Below are 26,792 nucleotides of genomic sequence, written 5' to 3' on the forward strand. Positions count from 1 at the left end.
GGGGGTCATGCTGCGGCTGTGGGCAGCCCGAGGGCCCCACCAGGAAAGAATGGGAGCCCCAGTAGTGGCTGCAGTGGGTCCCTGACTCCGGCCTGGGCACAGGGCCAGGCCCGGCTTGCTCCCACCCACCCACCCGCCCGCAAGGGGAGCACGAAGGCAGCTCCAGGAGGGGCTGCTTCCCCCACTCGGCGTTATCTGGGGACCCTGGGCTGCTGCCAGGGGACAGGGCATCCTGCACTGAGGGCCCTGCCCTACAGAGCGGACTGGGGGAAGGCACAGCGCACTGAGGGACAGAGAACAGGCACCCTGGGCCCCGCTCACTGACTCAGAGTGGAGACACCATGGTCTCCAGCCAGGCCCCAACAGAGCAGGCCTGGGAGGGGAGCCACCCAACTCCAGCCTCCGGTGGGACAGCTCCCCAAAACCCACAGCTCCCCAAGACGAGTCTCAAAACCCCTTACCTGCTCACGGCCCGCGCCCCGTAATCATCCAAACCCTGGGGAGGAAAGGAAGAAACAGGTCAGGCTGGGGTTCAGGGGGTGAGGCCAGATCTGCAGGGCAGGGTCCCCTCCTAACCCCAGGGTGTGCGGTGCTGCCTGCAGCTGAGGACATGAAGGGCGCCTCCCCCCCTCAGCAGTGACCTCCCAAATTCACAGGGATGCCTCCTTATCTGGCCAGCGGCCGACGGTGAGCTCACGCTCCCGGGCACACACAAGACAGATCACCTGATGACGCCCTTCCACCCATGTTCCCTATGGCTCTTAGGCCCTGCAGGTCATATGGTAGGAACACCTGGCAGGTGAGGGCTTCCTGGGGAACTCAGAGGCTGAAACCACTGACTGTGGGGCGTTGGGGAGCCGGGTCGGGGAAGCCAGGCTGGCGGAGGCTGGCATGGGGAGGGCGGCTGCACCGATCACCCGCACGCCTGCCTCATGCACGCCTGTGGCAGCCCCTGAGCGCCCCACACCCAGCCGCAGCTTCCTGGCCCTGAAGCAGCTGCCGCCCCAAAGCCATTGAGGGCTACTGGGGACACCCTCCTCAGCTCTCTAAGCATCAAAACCAAAACCAGCAACCAGGAAGCAAGAGGAACAAGCAGTGGTCAGACTCCTCCAGGCCAGGCCAGCTGAGGCCTGGGTAAGGCTGGAGAGGGACTGAAGTGTCTCACTGCTCAGCAGCCTGGCCCTGTGACCCCCCGAGGCGCCACGCCTCTCCCAAGGCGGGATCAGCCTCTCCCTCCCTGCTGCTTGCCCTGGCCATTGGTCCCAACCTCACCTTCTCCGAAAGGTTCCATGCAAGGGTCCGGCCACACCACCTCGGCCTTGCCCCTCTCACCACTTAAATTGTCTCGAATCACGTGTTCACTCTGCCTAAACCATCAATTCCCTGAAGACAGCTCCCTCCACCCTCGACACCTCACACAGCATGTGGCAGCTGAGCCCTCCTCACAGGAAGGAGGGGTGGGTGAGGACAGGACAGCTGCCGGACAGGGACAGCTGGACAGGGAGAGTCGGCCACCACGTACCCAGAGCCCTTCCCCGCCTCACCCACTTCTGACGTCACACTGTCAATACAGGAGCCCCAGCTGCTGGGTCAACTCTCTGGCTGCCCAAACCCTAGAGAAATCTGAGTTCTCTTCTCTTCCTCTCCCCTCTGCCTGGGCCCCCCAACCCCCAAGCCGAGGGAGGCCCTGCCCTAGAGAGTGGCACCGGAACAGAGCTGCTGGCCCCTGCCTACCACGCAGCCACAGCAGATGAACGTCCTGGAAGCCTGGGCCCCCTCCACCCCCCGAGCTTCCCCAGCACAGCTGTGCAGCACCGTCCACACTCACACCCCAGCCCCGCCTTGACCTCAAGACCACCAGGCACACTGGGGGATCCAGCAGGGGATCCACCGGGGACCCAAGCCTCAGTCTTCTGCCTCTGGTCGCCTGGTACCAGGTGGCCTGACCACGCGTGCCCGGCCCTGCCTCCTAAGGGCCGCAGAAACATGCTAACTAGAAGGTTCCGGCCACGTCTCAGGCCCTGAGTGGCAGACACTCGTCTGCACTCGGACCCATGATTGCAGGAGCCCCACGGCTCTCAGGGAAGGGGCTCCTCCCGAGATGCAGCGTCCAGAGCAGTCTCAAGGCCGGCAGCACCCCAGCCCGAGGGAAGGGCAGGCAGAGGGGCCGCCGTGCCTTCTCTAGAGCCTTGAGACTATAGAGGACATCTGGCCGTGTCCCCTGAGGTGGCCACAGCAGGGGTGCAGATGCCAGGCCCAAACCCCCGAGCCCACGGCCTTCCAGTGGAGGTGCCAACACAGGGCTGCGGCCGAGCCCACCCATCAACGGCCCCTGCCAAGGCCCCCAACTCACTTGGGAGAAGGCGGGCACGGCCACGCTGTAGGGCCTCTGCTTGAAAGTGCCGGCCGTCTGGGCGGGGAAGGCCCGGGAGGATGTGCCATAGTCGGGGGGCGGGAGCGCCAGGTCTTCCTTGTCCAGGAGGTTGCCCGTACTGCTGCTCTTGCCCTGCTGCAGGCTGTGGGGACGGGGCGCAGGGCCGTCAGCTCGGGCCCCGCCTGGCCCCCACGGGCCCCCCATCTCGCCGGGCCCCGCAAAGACGGCGGAACGAGAGGCTGCTCTCCATAACCTGGGGTGCAGCTACGCCGCCCCAGTGGGCCAGCCCCCGCCTAGGAGCGGGGTGTGAAGCGTGCAGGCGGGAGGGGAGCCGAGCCCTACAGCAGCCGCTCAGCCCCTCGCTGGCTCCGGCAGCGAGTCTCCTGCTCTCCCGAGGGCCAGAGGGACCTGGGGGGGCTCACGGGGCCCCCACCCCCACCCCACCCCCACCCCACCCCCACCCCCACCCCACCCCCACCCCACCCCCACCCCACCCCCCACAGCTGGCAGCGATCCCCGGGGCTCTCAGACGCCGCCCTCAGAGTACCTCCGCACCCCTGCACCCTAGGGCCTCAAACGCGCAGCCCCTCCCCAGAGCTATGGGCCACCTGCCCCTGTCGGCATGCTCACCTCATGTGCAACCTGTCACCACCGTCGCCGTCCAGGACCCGGGTATAGGAGAAGGGAAACCAGCCCCGCCTGGAAAAGCAGACCCTGTCAGAGCGTGCCAGGGCCTCTGCGTTCCGGCGCGGGGGCCGACTGCCATCCGGCCCAAGTCCCACCCATTCCCCGGCCTGGCTGCACCTGAGGAGGGGACACGTGTGCGCGCTCCAGGGAGACCAAGAGACCCCAGCACCCACGCGGGGTGTGCGTCCAGCTCGGAACTGCCCTGCTCCGGACAGGAGCGAGGCTGGGGGTGAGGGAAGGTGCCAGGACCCAGGCAAGGCTCTTACTTCTTCAACAAACAGGACTGGTTTCCTGCCACGTGGCCCAGCTGGGCAGGGCCTCAGTCCCAAGTGGCCACACAGAACCACGGCACCAACGTGAGAGGCTGCCTGGGGGGAGGCAGGCGTGGTGTTGGGGACGCGGGTGCCCTGCCGGTGCCCCTGCTCCTCAGAGCTCCCCCTCAAGGGTGGCGGCTGCCAGTAGGCCAGAGCCAGGCTCAGCGCAGCCTCTCCCTCTCCGGCTAAGGCAGGCTGCTTCTGCCCCGGGGCAGGGGTCTCTCACCCCGCGGACAGACGCATGCAGACAACGGTGGTGGCGGTGGCAGTGGGAGGGGACAGCCCCTGACCTGCGCGGCCCCTGGCTGCGCAAGAGCCAGGCGTTGGCACAGCCTCTTGGCAACAGGCGTTCAATTAAGCCGTGAAGGCGCGGCCCATCCAGCTCAAGGCCACTTCTAGAACCCCAGCACGAGGGCTGCTCACATGCACGGAAAGGCTTTGGGGTGGAAGGCTGGCCTCTCTGACTGGGAGGGCACACGCACACGTGGGGTGATGGGCTAAGTCAGGGGATGTGGAAGTGAGGGACGGCGGGGGGCCCTCGGCTACATCTGTCCCTCCCAACAGAAGCGTGGGACCTGGATCATCAGTTCCAAGGAGGACCCAGAGCCCAGAGTCAGGACGTCTGAGGACCAGGTCATGAGGCCGACGTTCCCACGGCCCACACAGGACTCACATCTTGGTCTTCTCGCTCTCGCCGTAGTGCCAACCGTCACGGGCCTCGGGCACCAGCAGGGTGATGAAGTCGCCCTCCTTGAAGCTCAGCAGGGTGCTGTTGTCCCCAGCCGCGTGGGAGAAAATGGCCTTCACCCGCATGCGGCCATTGCGCTCCAGACCAGCTGCCATGGAGCTTGAGCGGGGCAGGGTCTTGTTCTCGGCTGCCGGGACGACAGGGCAGGTGTGAGGGGGATCTCTGCCCCGAGCAGGTAAGGGCACGGTCACCCTCCCGTCAGCTCAGCTGCCCGATGGTGAGATGCTAGGAGGCCCCAGGTGGGCCTGGAGGTGGACTGTCCATCCTGATGGACGACTGCCAGGCCTCCAGGGCTGTTTGGCTCAGACTCTGGAAGGACCTGGGAGCTGGGGTGCGTGTGGATTCAGCCTCCGACCTGCCACTCATCAGCAGGGGCAATTCTCTGGGCCTGAGCCTCAGCTTTCCCATCTGCTAATCAGGAGACCCTCACGGGCCGAGGTCACCGGTGGGGCTGCGGGAGGGAGAGTGCCGACCACGGCAGACACGGCAGGGCGGGAAACTGTGCCACGGTCAGCGAAGCCCTCCCCAGCGTCATCCACCTGCTCCTGTCACCAGCTGAGCTGCTGGCGTCCCCACACTGCCCCGCCCTATCATGTTCACTTAATGGGGGAGCCTGGCCAAGCCCAAGGGTCCAGGAAGGCAATCTCAAAGGGGCCCCCAGGGTGCTGCACACAGGCACGCACACTCGCGAGCCTCCGGACCTCCCCAGCCTCCCCTCAGGTGTGATGTTACTACTGCGGGCGGGGGCAGGGCCGGGGCCCCAGCGGAGCTCTTACTGGTGGCGTAGCTGTTCTTGGGGGCCACGCTCTTGCGCACGGGAAGCGTGTTGGAGTAGGAGTCGCTCAGCTTGCTCTGAGACTGCGGAGGAGACGTGGACTTGGGCTGGGCGGCCTTGCGGTCAGCCCAGGGGTTGTAGTCCTCGTTGTCTGGGCCCGAGACGCCATTCATGACAGGCGTGTTCTCCTGGGCAGACAGCCGCTGTCGGGAAGAGGCGGCATGGGGGCGGTGTGGCAGGAGGGCCCGGCCCGGGTAAGGCCAGTGTGGAGAACCCCTTGCCCCCAGCAGGGGCGCCCCAGCTGCCACGGGATGCCAACCGTTGGTGCCAATGGGGGCCATCCCCCCACACACCCATAAATCTTTACAGAGCAAGGACTTACCCCCACAAACGGGGCCAGCTCAGGGGGCACCGGCAGGGGCTTGGCCCCCGGAATGGGGTCTGAGATGACCAGGTTGGACTTGGAGGCCGACAGGCCGCTGGGGAGTATAGACCCATTGCTGCTGGCCATCTGCTGCATCAGCTGCACGGCGCGGTCTGGGATCTTGTTGGGGTCGGCACAGGCCTGCTGCCACAGCGGCAGCTTCTGCGCCAGCAGCTCCTTGCCCTGAAGCGGAGAAAGCCAAACAGGGTGGGAATGAGGGCCGGCCGCAGGCTCCTGCAGCCTGCCTGCGGGGCTGCGGGAGGCCAGGGCCTGCTGCCGACCTCACTGATGCAGCCCCCTGGCTCCCGCCTGGCACTGGGAGGCTTCTAAAGAGACACACCCACCCCAGGAGGCGCACACCTGGCTAGGGCTGCTCTTCGCCAGGTGGGGTGCCTTACAGCCAGATGAGCCACCTGTAAGTCCCTGACCCCCGACCTGGGAAAGGGGCCGATATGATGCAGTGAGCTGTGCAGTCGAGGGACCCCCAGGAATGAGATCAAACCAAGGCCTGATCAGGGCGGGGCCTCCCCAGGGGCCTGAGGGAGCTGAAATGAACAGGTGCTCAAGTGGTCAGCCACTGAACAGAAAGGCCCTTTGTGGGCAAACCATGAGATACTAGGAAGAGCGCCACTCGGGCAGACTTGAGGGCCAGGAAACCTCGCAGGGACAGAGGGGACCGTGGGGAAGGGACAGAGCTGCCCAAAGCCCAGCTACGATCAGGGCACCACCCAGGGGCCTGCAAGCCCAGCTGTCCCTCCAGTGTGCACCAGGGCCTGCCCAGGACACAGCTAGCCAGAAGAGCACAGGGCCTGACAAAGGATGAAGAAGCCACAGGCCTGACCAGGGCCCCAGGATGGGGGTGTAGCCAGAAGTGAGACACCAGCCTGAGGGTCCCTGCAGCCCATTCAGGGGCCCTGTGTCCACGACATGGACACACTCAGGGCCTGGGGTGCAGCTGTGCCCTCCCCCTCTCCTGGCCCTCTGACCAAAGTGGGCTACCCTACCTGCAACAGGTGACACAACCCATGTTCCACTGCAGACCCCAGACCCCCCCTGGGTGGAGCTGCCCCCCAGCTTGGGGCAGTCATGGTCTCCAGGACCTCGGAAGGGTCTGTCCAGCCCTCACTGTCTCTCCTATCTTCCCACTTTTTTTTTTTTTCCCCTATTTTTTGGCAGTGCTGCGTGGCATGCGGGATCTTAGTTCCCCGACCGGGGATCGAACCTGCGCCCCCTGCAATGGAAGCGCCGTGTCTTAACCACTGGACTGCCAAGGAAGTCTCTCTTCCCACTTCTTTTGACCTGTGTCTGGGGCAGGGAGGTGGCGTCCACATGGGGAAACTGGAGGCTGCTGGACAAACAGCCCTTTGGAGCAGGCCGTGGCCCCCTCTACCACCTGCTGGTTTAAACCAGGGGCCAACAAACAACCGCCCGAGGGCTGGCTACTTGTCTGTGAACAAGGTTTGACTGGAACACAGCCACGTCCGTTGGTTTACCCATCTGTGGCCACTTCTCTGTGCAATAGCCAAAACTGGAGATATTTACTAACTGGCTCCTGGTTGAGAGAAATAGTTGATGGGTCTGGGCTGGTGGTGAGAAAGCGGGTCAGCAGGGACCCTGTACTAACAGGGACAACCCAGGATCAGGGCGCCGCAGCCCAGGGCTCCCACCCTGATGATGGCCCTGTTGCTGTCGGGCCTGAACCCAGGCACAGGGAAATGCCGGGCGCCTGCTGCTGGGAATAGGCTGGGGTGGTCCTGCCTTCATGCCCCGGTGCCCCAGCCCGGGGGGCTTGTGCCTCTTTTAAACCTACCAGGGGGCTGGTGTCCAGCTCCCTGGAAAGTCAGCTGTCGTGTCTCGCATACACACGATCAGGACCCCCAGGAGACGGAGATGGTGGCGTCCTGGAAAAGGACGGCTTTCCTGCCCTTCTGGCACGGATGGGCCTGCGCTCTCCCTGACCAGTCACAGGGCCCAGCCGCCAGAGGGCGCATACGCCTGCCACAGTGCTGCCTGGGGCCGCGTGGGCGCTGCGGTGGCCCTGCTAGAGAACTGCGGCTGCAGCAAGCACCGCCGTGCTGCCAGTGAGCCCTCGGGGCACAGGACCTGACGGCAAAGCCCCACTCAGCAGGGTGGCCCGACCCCCGACCCTGCAAAGGACATAAGTCCTGTCACTGTCCTTGCTTTGCACCTGTGGTGGCAGCAGGCCCAGGCAAGCAGAAGCCTCTCTGTGGAGGGAGGGCATCTGTCTCCTTGGCAGCTCCAGCCTGGGGACCAGAAGCTGAGTCAGATCAAGCACGTGTATGAGGTGCTGACCCGCAGAAGCCCTTTATGGAAAAAGGACACAAACAAGGGCCTCCCTGGTTGGCTGAGCTGCCTAACCACACCTAAACTCTCAGAACGTTCTGGAATGTTCCTGCAGACAGCTCTGACCCCACCCCAGCTCCTACCTGTGGACTACATGAACAGAAGCCCCAGTGAAGCTACCCGTCCCTGCAGGGGAGGTGTGTCCTCTGGGTCTCGCTGGCCCCGGGGGCTTAAGCTGGCCTCTGTAGGGGTTCCCTGGCACTGCAGCCCCTCCCAAGGAGCTTGATCCCTGGAGGAGACCCTCTTAGTGGGCTGTTAGTGTAAGTGCTCTCAAAAACATAGCCGGCAACCTCTAACGGGTGTCTTAAAGCATCTGCAGCTTTAACCCGGTAACTCTCCTTCCAGAACTCTCGCCCTGGGGAAATCCGAAACACACGGGACGTTCAGCACAGTGTTCCTTCACGACAGCTCCAGGCTGGACGCGTCCCGGTGCCCCCGGGGGAAGCTGTCGTTTCTGCCGACGAGGGCTCGGCCCCACACAGAGTGAGCACCCACCTTGGAGTGGTAGGCGGCGGAGCTCTTGGCCACGGCACACTGCTTCTCCACCAGGAAGCAGAACCTCCGCCTCTCCTCAGTGAGAGCAGTCTTGTAGCCGTCGGACACGTAGCTCTCCAGCTCACCCTGCTTGTTGCCGATGGCGTCGATGTACTGCGGGTGGGAGAGGGGGTAGAAGAGGCAGGTGAGCCAGCGACGGGACAGCACGCCATCACCTCCAGTTCTGGGCGGCCCCATGGAGGGGGAGCACACCTCCCGGCCGGCGCACCGGTGTGGGGCTTGGCCGTGTGACTCACTCTGGCCATGGGGCTGCCCTGCTGTGCCACTGCCCCCTGGTGCCCGGGCAGCCGTACGTGTGGGGACCATGCTGGCAGGTTGCTTGGTGAGGCTGGTGGCGGTGGTCACCTCCCTCGGACCCGGACTCCAAACATAATAAAAGCCACCCTAATGCTCGGTAGACCAGGAAAGCTCAGCTGGCACTGTGTGTTGGAGAATAACTAATTCACACCCAGATCCCATGGGTGTGGGCAGAGAACGCAGACACAGGAGACCGCGCTTGATACTGGGGCACACCAGAACGTTCTCTGCAGGTTAGAAAGTTTCAGTAACAAAGTACCAGCAAGACTGGGGGCAGCTGTCCCAGGGAGGCCTGCAGGCCCCTCCGCGTCTGGGTGTGGGTCTGCAGGGCCCGGCTTCCCGGGCGTGGGAGGCCCTCCCAGCCCTCTTCCTGTCTCCCCTCTCTCCCCTCCATGCTCCACGCGGGGCACAGACTCCCCTGCCCCAAGCTGGTATCGCTCTCCTTTGGCCGGCCAGGGAGCAGCCTTTGCCGAATCAAGCCCCATCCTCCGGCGGCACGGGCAGGTCCAGGCCACGAGGGGGCGGCCTCCCCCGCCTGACTCTCCGGCCTCCTCCACCAGCTCTGACTCAGCGTGGGTGGGTGGTGCGGAGCCGGTGGGCACAGTGCAGGCTGTTCCTGCCACCTCACCTCCCCTCCCCTCCAGCAGCGCTCAGCTGGAGGGCGAGGGCCCGCCTGCCGGGCGTGGGCCGTCCCCAGTGCTCTCACCAGCGCACAGCTCTGTCAGCGTGAGTGAGCACACTACCCCGGGCAGGGCCTGCCCAGCGCCCTCACCAGGGCTGGGACCCTGCTCCCCCCTCCAACGCCTGCAGATCACCCTGCCTTCAACACTGAACCCCCTCTCCTCGCCCTGGGAGGGCAGCCAAAATGGGCCAGTCCACTACCCCACCCCTAAAGGAGCCGGCCCTGGTCCTCCTGAGCAGCTGCAGGGCCGGCCACACCGCGGGGTGGGTGTGCCTGAGAAAGTCTGTGCAGGAGGAGAGAGGCCTCCGGGGCAGCCCTGCTCCCTGCCTCCATTGCCGCCGGTCCCCGCCCCCCCCCCCCCCCCCCCCCCGGCTTCACCGCCCAGCAGCCCGAGCAGCTCCAAGTGCTCTTCTCTGGGTTATGAAACACGTGCACATCCCAGAACCTCCAGCCTCTGCTCCTGCAGAACCTCCCCTGCACCGTGGCTCCTTCAGGAAGTGGGGGAGCAAGTCTGCAGATCTGGGGTGCTACTGGGGGCCTGTGGAAGCCACCGTGGGCAAGGCTGTGCTGTGTGGGGAGGTCCCTTCAGATGCCGCCCACCAAGGGGGAGTGGCTCACACCCGAAGCCCCTATGCAGACAGGAAGCCTGGGGGCAGGAACACCCTCTGGACAGAAGGGCCTGGAAGGGGCAGGGCTCCCTCAGAGAGGGGGACCCTGATGCACACCCCCGCTGCCCCTGCCCCATCACCTAAACAACACCCAATGCTAGACTGAAATCCCCCAGAGGGTCCCATGCCCGCTCTGCTCCGTGGCTGTCCTACCCCGTCCGGGGGATAGTGGGACATCGGCGTGGCCTTGCAGGCTTCAACCAGCCCGGAACAAAGACGCCTCCCTCGGCCTGGCCTGCCCATCCTTGCATACAGGGGCACACACAGGGGCTCGGCTGGGGTCCTGGGAGCCCCCTAAGGGGCAGCCTCAGGAAAAGTCGCTGCGAGGCTCCGGAAGGAGTTTGGGTTTTAACCCCAGGATAAGCCCCAGCCGGCCAGCCCTCCCCCGGGTCACCACCTCCCACCCTCCCTGGGGGCTGCTCCAGTGCTGGCCAGGGGTGGGCGCAGGGTGAGCCAGGCACGTGGAGACCCCACGCTCAGGCAAGAGGGGCTGAGGCGCTGAGAGGTCAGCGCGGAGCCTCATGCAGGAAGGCCCAAGGGAGACCGCCCACTGTCCCCTAATTGGGGACTTTGGGGAGGGAAAGGCACCTCTTCCAGCGATTACCCCAGGACAGCAGCGTAAACCGGAACGTGGGCCCCCAGGGTCCGCCCGCCCTGAGCCTGCTGCTGAGAACGGCTCCTCCTCGTGCCGGCCCGGCATCCCCGTCCGTCCTGCTGACGGTTTCTGGGTTTTCAGGCTGCGGTAACATCTTTCACCTCAACGCTCCCACTCCCTGGAGGGGAGAGAAACCAGCTCTGGACGAGATGGCGCGGGGCGCTGGCCTCATTAGCTGCCTGGCAGCCTCCCGTGCCGGGGGAGGGAGTGGTGGTTTATTTTTAAGATTTCCATTTATTCAAACGAATCCCAAGAATGGCCAGGAGCAGCTCAGGTCTCAGGCAGGGAACCTGGGGCTACGAGAGCCACCCAGTGTCTTCCCAGGGACCACAGTTGCCTGGGATAGGGCAGGAGAGATGTCGAGCTATACTGGCCGGGATGGCCAGCCCAGGCGGGGGCCACGAGGACCTGGAGAGCCGACCCTTCCTCCACGGTCCCCACACCAAGCATCTGGCTTGGGCAGAGCGCTAGCCGGCCAGGACACTGGCTGCCACTTCTGTCAAGGAACGACGGCAGCCCCTCCTGACCTCCTTTCCCAGGACGCCGCCTCCTTGTGGAGAGAGGCCACCACTTCACGGGCAGATCCTAGAAATCCAGGCCAAGTGAGGAGCTTCGCCCTCGAACGGGGGGAGGAGGAGGACACACACCCCCGCCCCGCCCCCCGCTGCAGCCTCCAGGCCACGCTGGCCACTGTCGGCAGGGACATCCCCCAAATGTGCAGGAGTGTCCGCGCTCTCTGGACGTGCAGAGGACAGAACGTGCCTGACCCTACAGCTCTGATGACTTAGCAACAGGCCCCAGAAAACGGCCCAAGCCGGTCCCTGCCACGGGCAGGCACCGCGGCCAGGCTCCTGGCGTCTTGCATCCTCCCTGCCCCCACCTTCCCCTGCTCCTTGCTTAGCGGGTGCTATGGAGACCGCACTATAGAAACACTCAGCTGAAAGCATTTAAGACCCACAGAACGCTCCCACTTAGTCACCCTGGGCTGAACAGCCCTGTAATCCGAGAAGACAAAAGTGATCAGAACACATGTCTCCTCTCCTCTGTGGAGCAAGCCGGTGACTCAGAGTGGGGGAGGGGTGTTCTAGAAAACACCCGAGGCTTTGGTTTCCCTCACCGGATAGGCCATCGTGGCTTTCCCACGTTTCTCAAAACACCAACGCTGCCCCTAACCGCTGCAGCTGGTGAATGACAGCGGAATCCTTGGGCCTCAGCTGTCACCACTGGTAACCATTACTCCAAGGAGACAAGGAGGGAACTCGATTAGCTGTGATGTACAGGAAGGTACAGCCAGAATCGGACGCCCCCAAGCTGCATTCAGTCACTGGGCACCTTCTGGGGGCAGCCAGTGGCTTCCCTGGAGCCTGCTGACCGGGCCTGTGCCCACTCCCTGGTCTGATGCACTCGGCACCCAGGCCAAGAATAGGGAGGCCAGCCTGGGTCAGTGGGTGAAGCTTGGTGAGGGCTGTGGCAGCGGTTCAGTGGATTGTTGGAGGACCCTTAAAAATCTCATTTAAGCACAAGAGCTTAGAGCAAGGCTTGGGGCCGGGGCTGAACAAGAGGGCAACTGCACCCTCCTGCCCACGGTCCAGCAGACGCAACAGCTAGCAGGCAGCTCTGCGGGGAACGTGCTGTGGGCACATCCTAAGGCAGAAAGTGCAGTGCCTCTTGCAGGCATCAGGGACCCATGGGCCCCGGGCTTCCCAATTTCCTGAGAAAGGGCCCACAGCCATCACTAGATTGGCGGGGGGTGGAGGGGTGGGGGTGGTCCGTGACCAAACAGATCCCACTGCCCACGCCCTGCCCAGTACACTCACACGCCGGCGTGTCCAGAAAGGATGTGCTGGGAGGTGTGCACCCATGGGCATCCCCATGCCCACACCCCAGGAGAGAACGTGGGGCCACTTCTGTCCACACCAATGGGCCGGACATGCTGACAAAGGCTTGAGGCCCAAGGGGACGGGTCTCAGCAATCTGTGAGCACGCTGAGCCAAGGCCTTGGGTGGCCACCAGGAAGTGCGCCAAACTTCCAGGATCCACGCCATCCAGGTCTGAGGTCTGCTCTGCTGCCCTGGGACCTGGAGGAGGGTGGAGCCCGGGCTCCTGTGCCCACCTTACTGGGTGGTCCCTGCCAAGTCTCTGGACCCTTTGGGTCACAGTTTCCTCAGGGGCTGAGCCAGATTGTCACCACCCGACATGGCAGCCCCTGCCTCACGTGATCTTGGAGGTTCTGCAGGTACAAAATTCACATCCAACTTCAAACACTCAGCAGAAAAACAGGAACGCAAAATACCTCACTAGTATTTGTTATAATGATTGCGTGTCTAAATAACACTCTAGACACGTACCACTAAATAAAACACTTCACCTATTTCTTCTTACTTTTTTACATGCCCACCTCTCAGTGCGAAAAGACAGGTGCGGTGTGCCCGGTGCTGCCCCCGAAAGCCCTCCCAGCTCTGACAGCATAAGATGCTCCAGATTTCCCATGGTGCTATCCAAGTAGGCAGCCCAGTCTGGAGGGGGAATTGTGTGGCTTGATCTGGGGAATTGGGGGTAGGTTTGGGGGGGACCAGGGGAAGGGACAGAGTCCCCCAGAGGACTGAGAATCCTGATACCATCTGTGGACACAGAAGCCCTAAGAGGGTGCAGTGGCTTCTGGCTTCTCAGTTGTTTTTTTCCAGGAGGACCCCTAACTGCTTATACTCCAAGGAAAGAAGATGTCCCACTGCTGGGATGCGGTGCCTTGTCCACAGACCGCCTTTCACACTGAAGAGCTTTTTAAAATGAGAACAGCAGACGCATAAGGGGCTTAAACCACTGCCATCAAACTCCACGTGTTAACAGGAGCAGCCTCTGCCATTATCTTTTTTGAAGATCTAAATTATGGTTATTTTTTGTTTTTGCTTTGTTAATTACACATCCCTTAAAATAGAACAAATCTCTCCCCTTTCTCAGACGGCAATCTGGAGGCGCCTCCCGGAACAAGGGAGCCCAGTTGAGGGGGAGCAAACTGCAGGAACCGCCTGCTTCAGTCAGCACAGGCCCCCGGCAACGGCCCACACCCCACACCCAGAACACTCGAGGCCCCGCTCTCTGCGTCTCAGAGAGGGAACGGGGAAGATGGATCAGAGCAGAGGAGGGGGCCCCTGGCAACCTCAACCCCAGCTGGGTGGGTGGGCCCTCTGCCCTCCCAACGGCAGGAGCCTGCCTGTGTCAGCAGCTCCAAGTGCTGGGCTGCTGAGAGCCTGGCACTGGGCCGGCAGGGACCGTTCAGGGCCCTGGCCCTCTGCGCTCGGGCAGAAGGTTTGGCCCACACTGGGGGTGACCCCGCCCCACACCCACGCCCATCCATCTGCCTCCAGCCTTCTCTTCCTGGGCTCTCGCCTCTGCTGCGGTCTTGCCGGCCCCTCCCTCAGAGCTCAGAGCCTACACAAGGGGTGGGAAGGACACACTGCCTCGCCGTGGCCCCCACCCGCCGGCCACACACCGACGCGAATCCCAAAGGCACGGATGACTGCTGGGTTTTCTAACAGTCATGGTGTCCCTTGGAGGATGAGGACTCCTGCCTAATCAGAGCTGGGCTGGGGGTGGGGCCAAAGGAAACAGAAACGGGAGAAATCCTTGGCCAAGTCCCTCCCGATCTATAAGGGGATCGTGCACCCAGAGCCTGACCAACTCCACCCAGCACTGCTTCCCAAAGTGCTTCACCCGGGATGGCTCTCGGCACCAGTCCCACCCCAGCCCGGACCCTTCCGTCCGAAGCCCTGGAGACCGCCAACCAGCCAGGGGCCGGCTGTCCATCAGAATCACCCCGAAGCTTTGAGAACCTGACAGTCAGGCTAAAGTACAACCATGCACCTGCACGCCTGGGGAGGGGGACCCTGGGCCAGAGACAGGGCGTCAGACGAGGCCTGTGACCACGCCCCGTCAGACACACGGTACATCCTCCACTGACTGTCCCCTGTAGCCGCCTCCACACAGATGGACGCTTCTGTCAGCGCCTGGTCCGGCGAGCACGGCAATGACCAGAGGTGCAGGGCGTGACCTCAGCCGTGTGGGCAGTACTTGGTGTGCTCCCTACTTCTAGAAAAAACCCTCTGTCCTAGTTTGCGCCCCAAATGCCTCTAAGTGCCTGTTCCCTGACCTATAATTAAAATCAATTCTCTCGCTGGAAATCCCAAAACACAGTCTCAATTATCAGCAGTTCACGAAACTGGCCCAGTCCCACTAACGGGGAGCCCATCACAGATGAACTGACAGACAGACAGACACGCTCACGGGGGACAAGCCTCCGCCCCGCTCAGGAGCTGAGGTGCCTTGGGGGAGGTGTGTAGGTGCTCCAAGGGTCAACCCCTGCCTGGCGGGTGCTCGGGAGCCTCTCTGCCCTCCCTGGTGAGCATCCTGCCCCCGCTGAGCTCCAGTTGGGGAGGGAAAACACATGGACCAGGGGCTCCAGAAGGCTCACAGGTGACCCCAGGGATTGACCCAAGGAAGTCCACCCATCTCGGGACCACTGAGTCAGCCCACACCTGCATCCACCCGTGGGAGCCCTGGGCAGCATATCCATACCTAGAAAACAGTTGCATGGGCTCCGTCGGTCTGGGGGTCCCACCTCCTCTGCCAAGAGGCGCCGCAGTTCACATCAGCCCAGGGGCTTCTGTGGCTCGGGGATGCCCAGGTGGGGCCCCTGTGCCAGCTGTGGGGCCCAGGCCCACGCCCACCTACACATACTGCCCACTGGGCTACATGTGACCCAGGCCCCAGTGAAGGTCCCCGGAGTGGAGACCCTGGGGATACAGAGGGGGCTTCAAGAGAGCGGGGGGGGGGGGTACCACGGGTGCCTGGGGTCCTTCCCCACCTCCCCAGGGGCCCAAACAGTCTGGAATCCTGCCCCTACTTGGTGACAGCGTGCAAACACATCTGCTTGGAGTAAGCAGGTCTAGTGGCCAGGATGTCCTGCGGGTCCAGGCGAGGCCAAGCTCTCCAGGGCAGGGCCGTGAACTACAGTCTGGACGGACAGAGCTGCCCCCACGGCTGATCCGCTACCGGAGTGGACTGCGTGAGAGCTGGGGTGTCGGCCGTTCTAAGAAATGGAGACAGGGAGAACAGAGTCCTGCTCTTCCTCAGGAAAAGAGTGTCTTGGGCTTCCCTGGTGGCGCAGTGGTTAAGAATCCGCCTGCTAATGCAGGGGACGTGGGTTCGATCCCTGGCCCGGGAAGATCCCACATGCCATGTAGCAACTAAGCCCGTGCGCCACAACTACTGAGCCCACCTGCCACAACTACTGAAGCCTGCACGCCTAGGGCCCATGCTCCGCAACAAGAGAAGCCACCTCAATGAGAAGCCCACGCACCGCAACGAAGAGTAGCCCCCGCTCGCCGCAACTAGAGAAAGCCTGGGTGCAGCAATGAAGACCCAACACAGCCAAAAATAAATTAAAAAAAAAAAAAAAAAGTGTCTTAAACCATTTCCTGTGACTAGCAGGACCTCAGCCAAGGCGAGGGGCAGGGCTGGCTCAGCACACCTGCCCTGCCCAGGCATTTCCTCCAGGGGAAACTGGGGAGGGGAGGGGCTGTCACACCAAAAGGTGCCTAGGGCCCTCCCAGCCCCCAGCAGCCACACCTCAAAGCAGACATCAGGCCCTGGCTCCTGGCCAGGTCTGCAAAGGTTCCAAGAACCAGAAGGAACAGACCCAGGTGCCAAAGGACCCTCACATGCCCAGGTGGGCTGGGCACCTCCACAAGGCCACCAGGTAGGCCAGAACCATCCATGGGCCGGGCGGCCAGCGTGCCTTCCACTGTCTCAGAGCACACTGAGCACCCACCCCCTCCAGCACAGACGCGGGGTGAGGGAGTCTGAGGATGCCCCAGCCTGGCCTCTCAGGTTCAGCGCCACCAGGGAACAAAAAACACACTGGTTGGACTGTCGCTCTGCTTCCCACCCTTGGAAAGACAACCACAACCGGAATAACATCACATGCCACCTGTCACCGCGTCAGCAGCCTGGGCTGGACGGCGAGCGGGACAGCGTGGAACACAGCCCCCAGCCCTCCCTGGGAGGAACTCGATTACTGGAGGAGGATCACTGCAACAGCACCCTCAGGAGACTAAGGGACAGGTAGAGAAGGGGGGTGGGGTGGGTTTGGGAAAGACAAGGGAGGGGGTGGGACAGAGGAGGGAAACCGAGGAAGTGCACAGAACGGGGAGGCGTGACCTCGCTTTGTTCAGGCCCCAGGGCCCTTCCTGCTCTGAGATGGGAGGAAGGCCGAGGTACACCCCTCACAAGCGGGGAAACCAAGAGAGGACATGGAGCTCGCCGTGACCACACGGCCAGTGCACACGGGGCACAGCTGGGATCCAAACCCAAACCCAAAGGCGAGGGCCTCATGGCTGTGCCCAGGTGGGGACAGGCCACAGGGGGGTGAAGAGGAGGCCCCTGAGCGAGAGCCTCAGGGCAGATACCGGGAGGGGACTGGGCCCCACCGGGGGCAGCAGGGCTGTGCTGAGGAGACAGGGCAGAGGGGAGCCTCAGTTGTGGGGTGACCCTTGGACACGGGAAGAAAGGTCAGCACTGGATGTCTCCCAGGTCCCAGGAGGCCAGGGTGGACATGGCCGGCCTCACCAAGCTGGGGAACTGCTGGGAGGCCCCCTGCAAGGAGAGAACCACCACCCAACTGCCCGTATGGAAAGACTAAGGTTTGCAGAGCCCGTGCTGTGTCCCCCTGGCCCTACGTGGCTGGGGGAGCAGATCCCACCCTCTCGGCCCTGCAGGCCCAGACTCCAGAGTGGAGCGGTCAGGGCTCTCCCGAAGAGAGACGTCTTGCAGTGGGTGGCGGGGGCTTTGGGGCAAGGGGAGTGGGTCACTGGGAACCAGAGGCAGCAGAGTCACGATGACCCAGGCCCATGTGGCTCCGAGTCATGTAGGAGTGAACACCATGGATGATGCCAGCCCACACGCACTGACCTCTGCCCGGCCTGTCCTCTCCCAGCCACAGGACGCACTGGCCGGGACACAGTCCCTTCTGACGGCTCTCAGCAAGCTGGTCATAGCAGCACCAGCTCGTCCAGGGAGAGGGCCTCGGCACAGGAGGGAGCCTCCGAGTCCGTGGCCGTAAAGGGGAATGAAGCACGGGTACATGATGATAAAAAGGAATGAAGCACTGACACACGCAACGTGGACGAACCTCAGAAACATCACGCTGAGGGCAAGAAGCCAGACGCAAAAGGTCACATGTCGTATGATCCCGGTCATGCCGCTGGGGGGCGGAGAGGGACTAGTGAAGACGGGCTTTCTTTTTGGGGCCGTGAAAACATCCTAAAATGGACTGTGGTGACAGTTACACAACGCTATGAATGTACTCAAAATCAAACAGGTAAGTTACATGGTATGTGAATTACCTCTCGATGAAACTGTCACCAAAAAAAAAAGCACCTTAAGGAGCGGGGGGTGCACAGGCTGAACCCCTGGAAAGCCAGCCTCCTGTCCCTGTCACCAGGCCTCCAAACCAGTCCCCAGGGTTCCCTCAGATAGGGCGCTGAGGAGGCCACTGCCCTCCCAGGCAGCGGGTCAAGGTTTTCAGAAAACAAAATGGCAAAACACGTCAAGGATGGGACAGAACAGAAAAACGGACACACACCAGTGCAGGTGTCTTTCCAGCCCCGACCTCATGACCCCGCTCCCAGGAGCACATCCCGGGCGGGGGTGACTCGGGAGGGTTCCCTGCAGCAGCGCTCTCGCCGCGGGGCAGGGAGGCCTCGAGGTGGTGACGGGTTACAGACGGTCTTTGAGACGATGGTCACGAGACTGTGGATGTGGGGAAACGCGTCTGACTTGGGGAAGGGATGTTACAGAGAGGCGGGAGCTGAGTTACTGCGACTACGTGAGGAACACACCTGAGTAAGGGGCTGCAGGAGACTGGCGGCTGCCTCCCACACGGCGGGTTGCGGTTCTCAGCTGCCGCTGCGCCACCCATCCTCTCCACTGGGTGCCCCAGGCACAGAGGGGCGCGGAGGCCGGGCCGCTCCGGGGGAGCAGGGGGCCTGCTAGTCTATGCCGCACTCAAGTGGGCAGGACCGGCCTCTTGGCCCTGGCGTGCTCCAGAGGTGCTTGCGGGCAGCGGTGTGGGCACCATGGGCATGTGCGTGCACCATGCACAGAGGGCCCCAGGCAGTGCCCCCAGGCTCACTGCCCAGATTACTGGCAGGAAGGGTGGGGCTTCAGGAGGTGAGGGGTTCACCCCAGGGGTCACCCCCATGCCTGTGCCCAGGGGAAGCTTCCACTGCTGACCACTGGGGGCTATCCTGTTCCTCCTCCTTATCTGAGACGTGCGACTTTGGAGAGCAGCGTCTGGGCCTGATCTGTGTCAACTGGCTGCAGGGTTCTGGTGAATCAGGTGTATCAGGGCCATGCCTGTCACAGGCCATGCTGTCCTAAATCCTTGCCCCTCACCCCAGCACGTAACGCCTACAACCAGGGCTGCCCCTCCCGTGCCCTGCAATGCCATCTGCCTCACACTGCAGGGTCACTGAGATGCTGGACCAGCCAGCATCTGCCTGCCCCGGGGTCTCTGGGTCTGTGCTGGGAGCAGGCATTCACAAGTCAATCAGAGTAACAGTCTGGGATCTCTTGCCGAGGTATGAATCCAGAGGAACAGACAGGAAGATTCCCTCTGGGTTCTGCTCCTTTGGTGGAGGGCCCTCTGGCACCCACCGAGGCTACAGGATGGGACTGCTGTCCTGCTGGCTCCGGGACGCCGGGCACCCACCACCCAAAATCCCCCAGGAGAGCGGAGCCTGGCTCTGCCCAGTTTCATCAGGAGGGATCAGCCTCGCCCCCCGAGACCAAGAAGGGTGAGTGCTGGGGACAGACAAGAGCGCCTGCCCTTCACCGCTCACTAAAAGGCCCGAGAAGTCCCAAAACCATAACCGGGGCCCCAATGCTCCTGTGTGTCCCCAGGCAGAGCCCCCAGCACGCGGCGGCCAAGTCCCACCTGCAGCTCCTTGTCCGAGTACTTCTGGGGGTTTTTGCTCCCTTGGCTCTTCTTGCGGAGTTTCTTCAGCTCGGCCTGGCACTTGTCCAGAGCATCACCTTTGCTCCTTTGCTCCGTCTGGTATTTCTTCAGCGCAGCCTGAGATTCAAACAACAAAACCACGGGCAATGAGCTGGTGCGCCCCTCCCGCTCTCAACTGGGCCACAGCGGCCCCGACCCCGTGGACGGCAGGAATTGCGCAGCTGCAAACCTGAGGCCTCAGCTCTGCCCACCCTGGAGGTAAAGATCAGGGCTGGGAAAACCAGCCAAGTCTCCCTCTCTCCCACCCCAGGGCTGGAAGCGCCTCAGATCAAATCATGTAATGAACACCGACAGAGCCCAGCCCCTCGCCCTTCTTGTCAACCTGGAAGAGGCGACAGGGCAGGGTCGGGGCATGAAGAACTCGAGGAAACGGCAGCAGGTCAGAGGAGTTCACACAGGTTCCACAGGGCGGCTGCCTCACATCGTTTTTACAAAAAGCGGCCGAGAGGTGGGGGTAGCGGAACCTGGCACGTGGGGCATCAGACGCGAGAGTCCACTCACGGGGTCACATTTAGTCTCAAATGGGCATAAATGTCAGAGGGGCTGCAGGAAACCCACAGGATGGAGAGCTCACAGGAAGATGAAAACCGTTCAGACTGAGGGAAGGATTCACACACAGCAGAGGCCAAGCAGCTCAGGGTGACCCGCAGGCGCAGGGCGGGCGCTACTTACGCTCAGGTACCTGGAGTCCAGCTCCACCTTCTGCTCCAGCTGCGTGAGCAGCTCGTTGTGAAAAGACTTCAGCTGGACATGGAGAGAAAACAGCCGTCAGTGCCGACGTGTGGCCGCCCCGGGAGAGGGGGGGCGGTCACCACGACCACGGCACCCGGGACGCTGGGCACCCCAATGGGAGAGAGGAGCTTGTCTGATCCATGAGCCGATGACCCCGCAGGGACAGGTGGGCCCCGCGGAGCCAGGCGGCCCCGGGAGCGAGCACTGAACTGAAGCGCGGCCTTCGACAGGCACGGAGGCTCCACTTCCCTTGGGGAGACAGAGACCGCCGCCCCACTGTCCCTGCTCTCCCGTGCTGGCGGGTAATATAGGCACAAGCTGACACGAGCCGTGGACCTGCTGGGTCCTGGCAGGACCTATAGTCTCGGTGCACCTGTGCTTCCCCAGGCCACCACTCGAGGTGTCCCCACCTGGCCCTGCGGCCAGCTGAGCGTAACACCCCATCTTGCCCGTGTCCTTTTCTTCCAGGTCCGTCTGTATATCCTCAGCCCCCACGGTGGTCACATCCCTGGTGTGTGACTTCTCTCTCGGGCCCTGGGGATGCCCCCACCTCTCTGGGTATGATCACAGGACGGCACATACTTCCCTAGTGGATGCACGGCCAGAGCACATGTCCGGCTCTTCCCCTCGCCTCTGACAGCACCTGCTCACCTGCATCTGCCCCTCCCTCCCCGGGGGTCGCACTGGGAGGCTGGGACTCACCATTTCTTCCAATTGATTTTGAATCTGCCTGTGGACTTCGGCCATCTGGAAGAGAACGTCCCCTGGGAGGCAGATGGCAGAAGAGAAAAGCAGGAGGAAAGTGAGCTACTCAGAATCACTGTCTTGTCACTCCCTCCACGGCTGGGGAGTGGGCACCGGTGGGCCAGGCACTGGGGTTGCTGTGGTCTGGAGACCGGCAGGCAGGGGTGTGCTGGGGGCAGGGGGAGGGGTGCCTTTCCAGGTGATGCCACCAAGAGGAGATGGGAAATTCTAGAATGACAAGGATACACAGTTGCTTGGTGTCTCTGGGGGTTTGGGGGCCTCAGGCATCTGCACTGGATCTGAGATTCACGGCAGAGGTAAGAAGACCGGAGACCCTACGTTTGCAGGTTTCAACCCTGCGTGCGACCCTGTGAGCACATGCATCTCCTCTCACAGGCGCCAACCACCACCGGCCCACCTACCTCGGGCCCAGGCAGAGATGGCCGCAACATGCAGCCCCTGTGCGTCCCGGGACATGGCGTGAAAGGAGGGCGGCCGTGGAGGGAGGGACCCCACGGCCCAAGACACGTCATGGTCAGCAGAGTCCCAACACCCACCCCAAATCAACGCTGTGGAACAGAAGCTCCGAGCTGGGGCACGCATGGCACCTGCTTCCAAAGACCCTCAGGGCCACTGCCCACACCCACAGGGTCAGCGTGAAGGACCTCCTTGCACAAATAGCTCATTTCCCCCTCTGCAGAGGGTGGGTCTGGAACGGGCAGTGCGAGCTCCATTCATTTCATCGGCAAATATTTGTTAAGCAGCCATTTCTGGCGGCAGGCACTAACCATGTGCTGTGGCCACATGGAGGAGGGCCCGTCCCTGCCCTCGGGGGCAGTCACCTGCTGACTAACCCTGTCCCGAGGTGCTGCCTACACCAGGACGTCCCTCCCCTGCTCACATCCAGGCCACTCAGGGGTCACGTGACCCAGAGGATTCTTTTGGGGGCAGCCACAATGAGCACCTCTGGTCCCCATGAGGCCAGCCAGAAAGCAGAACAGTTCCTGTGGCCCCTGCCCTAATGGGATGACGCTGCCCACCCTCCAAGATCACAGTGACAGCACACAGATGATCCCCTGGGGTCGCTTTCCCTCCCAGAAGCACAGCTGGGTTCTGGGGACGGCCAGCTCCTCCTGGTCATCGGGCCGTTCCATCAACTTCTGGTGCTGTCGTAGCTCTGATGACCACAGAGCACGGTGATCACCACAGGCAGGAGCCTTAGGGACAGATCTCCAATCCTTGGGGCAGGCTGCCCAAGGTCAGTGGGCTGTTAAATGGCCGCAGTGCTGGCCTCCACTGGCAGGCCCCGGGCCCTGCCTCCCAGGGTCACTCTCTGTTGTTGGAGTGCACGCGAGGGCGGCCTCTCCAGCCAGCGGGTGCCCCACCCCCGTCTGAGTTCTGAGTTCTCACTTTCAGTGCGCTGCTGGGCTGAGTGCCCAAAGGCCCGGCTTCGCCTCGGATGCACAGATTTCTGTCGAGGGAGGAGGAGGGGACAAGAGTGCTTCCGAAGGAGCCCCAAGGGTCACCTGGCAGCTGGAAGGAGCCACGGCGTGCCAGGGGGTAGGCCCTGCAAAGCCAACCGCATGTTCCTGTCAGGAGACAAGGTGGGGGGAGTTCCCTGGCAGCCCAATGGTTAGGACACCGTGCTTTCACTGCTGAGGGTGCAGGTTCGATCCCTGATTGGGGAACTAAGATCCTGCAAGTCATGGGGTGTGGCCAAAAACAAAAAAGAAAAAGGGAGACACAGGCATGCTGGTGGGTCCTCTCAGGATGGGGTCAGACCACACATAGCTGTGGTTCGCTGGGCCCTGGGCTGAGTGTCCAGCCTGCCGCCTGTGCCGCCAGTGCGAAGACCCCTTCCCAGGCACCACATTAGGAAGCACAGACCCCTGGGGGGCCCAGGCTGGCACCTGAGGCACCAAGCTGCTCACGGCTACTGCAGAGAGAGGAAGACGCCCAGGCCCAGCCTGAGGCTTCGAAGGATGCTCGAGGTCAGGACCAGTGCCACGCCGTGTGAGCGTGAGCGAGTGGGTGGTGTCTGGGTGGGTGTGAGTGGCGGAGGGCATGTGTGTGCCAGAGTGTACGTGTGTGCGTGTGGGTGCACAGGGTGTGCGTGGGGGTGAGTGCGTGCATGGGCGCAGGGGGTGTGGGTGTGAGCGTGTGTGGCTGTGCTGTGCGAGGGTGTTGAGTGGGTACACGTGTGGCTGTATGTGTGAGCCTCAGTCTCCATTCTCTCTCCCCGCAGCCCTGGGGTGCTGCTATGCCCCCGTGGACACACGGCTCCAGGAAGCTAAGTGACCGGGCTGTGACCGGGTGGGCCACAGGGATCAGAGCCGATCCACACAGGTCTGCCTCCAGGACCATGCTTGTCCACGAGCCGGGAGGGAGAGGACGGAGCGGGGAGATGCAGGAGCAGGGGCAGACGCCAGAGCTCCTGACGCACAAATCCCCTAATCCAAAGTGATAAACATTTACTGAGCACCACGCATGCCGGCAGGGCCACGGACACCAGCACCAGGGCACAGGCAGAGGCCTGTCGGGGGACCAGAGTCCCTGGAAGTTACTTTCCACTCACTCAGGCTCCAAATGGCAGCCTGACCTCGGGCCTGACAGTGCTGTTGGGTATGGCGGGCAGGGAGGGGCGGCACCTGGGGACAAGAAGGCCTCGCCCCCACCATGGCTGCCTGGGGGCAGCATGGTCGATGGTCAACCAACCATACGCCGAGGGCTGAGCTGAGGCTGAGCAGCCCCAGCAGGATAGGATGTGAGTCTCACTCATCCTCTCCTGGCCCTGACCCCATTCCTACCCCATCCCGACCCCAGGGAGCGGTCTATGAGTCAGGAAACTGGCCAAGGACAACAGGGGACAGAAGGTGCTTGGTCCCCGTCCTTGGCTGAAAAGGAACCACCAAGACAAATACAAGCGGGCAGCCCAAGGGACAAGGCCAGGCTGCCATCACCCTGACCTGACCTGCTCAGACCCGCAGCTCCCGAGTGGGATGAGGCTCCCGGCACCGCCATGGCCTTTCAGCATCCCCAGATCTGATATGCTTGGTGGGGATGCCGTCCTGTGTGTCAAGGGTGGCACGCACAGGAAATCCAGACCCACAGGTCACCCTCTGGCCCTATGGGCTCTCTCAAGGGACATGAAGTCCATAAATAAGACACAGAGCAAGTGGCACTGTTGGCCACGCTTGAGGCCCCAGAATCGTAAATCAGTGTCTGGATCAAACTGAAAACACGTATTTCCTTGAAAGGCCACACAAAACTAGTTCAAGGAAAACATTTGAAAAATAACAACAACAACAAATACCAAGTCCTTTAGATAAAGAATTCCTGTTGCCAAGAAGAGTATGTGAAGCTTCTTGAGGATTCTGGACACTGCACCCCAGGCTCTGTCGATGCACTGGGACGCACCCCATCGCCTCCGCCCACCGGAGCCCCCGCCTGTGTCCCTGGGCACGCATGCGGGGAGTGGGCACATGCTCTGAGCTGCAAGCCAGTGGCTGCCACAAGCCGGTCCACATGGGGAATTTTTAAGGTGCACTTTACAAGCAGCTGCAGGAAGCCACGTGTACATGATGTCTGCAAGGTGGTGTGAGCGTGTACCAGCCACCAGGCAGTGGACCCTGGAGCACTGCGGGGGCACTGGGCCAGCTGCAGGGGGCGGTCACCCCTGCCCGGGGATGAGGCTGTGCCCCAAACTAGGCTTCCCAGGAACGCCGGGGGCCTCAGGCATTGGCACAGACACTCTCTCGTCCTCTCACCCAGGTCCCTTCCGGGTCCTGGGAGGCGGGCGAGTGAAGGTCCTTGGAGCCATGGGGCCGGCCAGAGCCTCCCCCCTTCTCTGGGCTCAAAGGCCAGCACGAGGTGGAGACACCTTCCCAGGCCCACCCCACATGTGGAGGAGGAGGCCACCGGGCTTTCTACCAGGCCTCATCTTGGAACCCAGGTCTCGGTCCACAGCACAGGTGGGCCCTAAACTCGAAAAACCAGGTTTAAAATAGAGCCCAGACCCAGCCTCGCCAGAGCAAAGAGCGGGGGAGCAGGGTAATCAGTTGTCACCACCGATGGGACCGCCAGGGTCTCGAGGAGTGTGAACAGAGGGGGAGGCAGGCAGGTGGCCAGGCCCCAGGGCACCACAGGAAGGGAGCGGGCAGGCCACCCCGGCACTGAGGAGGGTCTGGGAGCAGGCCATCGGGAGCAGGGACAGGAGAGGGCACACTTGGGTGCCATGAGGCTTCATCCAGGACAAAACCACGTCAGAAACACAGGCATCTGAGAACGAGGCGACGCCCTCCCACCCAGTGTTTACCCTGTGAGGAGGCAGCCAGGTCAGCAGTGAGTCACCTCCGGCTGCACACCCTTCAGCTCTGAGTTTAAAAATTCCTGGTACTCTTGGTAACCTTAAACACCAGCCTTGTGTCTTTGGGTTAAGAGTGGAACTCGGTACACATGGCAACGCCCCTCCCCCAGGGGAAGGCAGGGGCTGGGGCAGCACATGCACGAACGCACAAACAGATATGCACAAGTCGGCACACGAGCTGCGCTTCCTCACCGATGCAGGCGACGTAGGCGACGTGCTGTTCACCTCCCTCCCCTCCAGCACAGTCAGGCTGGACACAGGCTGGTTCTGTCTGGTGTGGCTAAGACAGCACAATGTCGGGACAGTCGCCACCACCTTTGCTCTGCACGACTGCGGTGCGTGTGCCCCTGAAGAGAGGCTGTGCGGCCTCGGGAGCCAGGCTGTGCCCTTGTCCCCCAGGGTGGTGGCCTTGCCCTTGGTGACAGGGGCAGAAAGAACTGGTCCAGCCTTCCAGCAGGGACAGGGCCCCCAACAAGGACATAACACTGGAGCTGGGGTGTTTGGACAGGGAGGGCTGAGGCCCAGGCCTGTGTAGCCCCTCACAGGCCACTCTGTCCTCAAGGAGCATCCACCACTCGTAATTCCAGAATGTTCTCGTCACTCCAGAAACCTGTCCCCATCAGCAGTCACTCCCCTTTCCCTCCAGCCTTAGACAACCACTAATCTACTGTTTGTACGGATCTCCCTGTTCTGAGCGTTTAGTATCAGTGGGATCCCGTGACACAGGCCCTTTGTGTCTGGCTTCCTCACCGAGCATGTTTTTTCGTTTTTGAGGCTCACCACGTGGCAGTGTGTCAGTGCTTCATTCCTTTCCCAGTTGGATGACATTCCAGGGAATGAGCCGCATTTTGTTTATCCAGTCGCCCATGATGTCCATTGGTGGACATTTGGGCGTTTCCACTTTCAGGCCCTTACAAATAGTGCTCGCTCTTGTGATAATCAGCTCTCCTTAGGAAGCAGTTTTATTTTATAATAACTCTAAATTCTTTTTGTACACAATCTTCGCAATATGATTTTTGAGGTTTTTTCCCATCGGCTTAGAGCAAGAGTCCACTAGCCAGCAGACCCTGGGGGGAGGTGAGTAAAAGGGGAGCCTCCAGCCAGTACTGTGACCACGTCGGGGGCTGGAGCCTCAGAGCTGCCAAGCCCTCCCAGGTTCCGCCAGAGCCAGACCGAGCCCTCCACTGCCAGGAGGGAGCCAGGGGCAGCGCCCCTCCAGGCGCCCACTGCCATCTCTGAGGGGACCGCTCCCTGCTCCAGGCTAGTCCAAACCCCCCTGGGAAGATGAGGCTGCAGATAGGAATAGGAACTGATTCCACAGCGAGGAGCCTGCC

At 62.3% G+C, this 26,792-nt stretch overlaps 1 protein-coding gene across 3 annotated transcripts in view; it reads right to left on the reverse strand.

The window, feature by feature from the left end:
- Positions 1-26,792, reverse strand: part of BAIAP2 (BAR/IMD domain containing adaptor protein 2) — a 71,042-nt gene that overhangs the window by 8,674 nt on the left and 35,576 nt on the right. For all 3 annotated transcript variants that reach the window (XM_061174630.1, XM_061174632.1, XM_061174631.1), the window contains exons 4-13: positions 21,051-21,112; positions 20,289-20,360; positions 19,536-19,673; positions 8,182-8,334; positions 5,281-5,505; positions 4,900-5,101; positions 4,049-4,250; positions 3,005-3,073; positions 2,354-2,516; positions 462-496 (exon numbers count right to left, since the gene is read on the reverse strand). In XM_061174630.1, coding sequence (XP_061030613.1) covers positions 462-496; positions 2,354-2,516; positions 3,005-3,073; positions 4,049-4,250; positions 4,900-5,101; positions 5,281-5,505; positions 8,182-8,334; positions 19,536-19,673; positions 20,289-20,360; positions 21,051-21,112 — 1,321 coding nt within the window. The remainder of the gene's footprint in view (positions 1-461; positions 497-2,353; positions 2,517-3,004; positions 3,074-4,048; positions 4,251-4,899; positions 5,102-5,280; positions 5,506-8,181; positions 8,335-19,535; positions 19,674-20,288; positions 20,361-21,050; positions 21,113-26,792) is intronic.

This window comes from Eubalaena glacialis, chromosome 19, assembly GCF_028564815.1.
Source record: "Eubalaena glacialis isolate mEubGla1 chromosome 19, mEubGla1.1.hap2.+ XY, whole genome shotgun sequence".
Lineage (NCBI taxonomy): Eukaryota > Metazoa > Chordata > Mammalia > Artiodactyla > Balaenidae > Eubalaena > Eubalaena glacialis.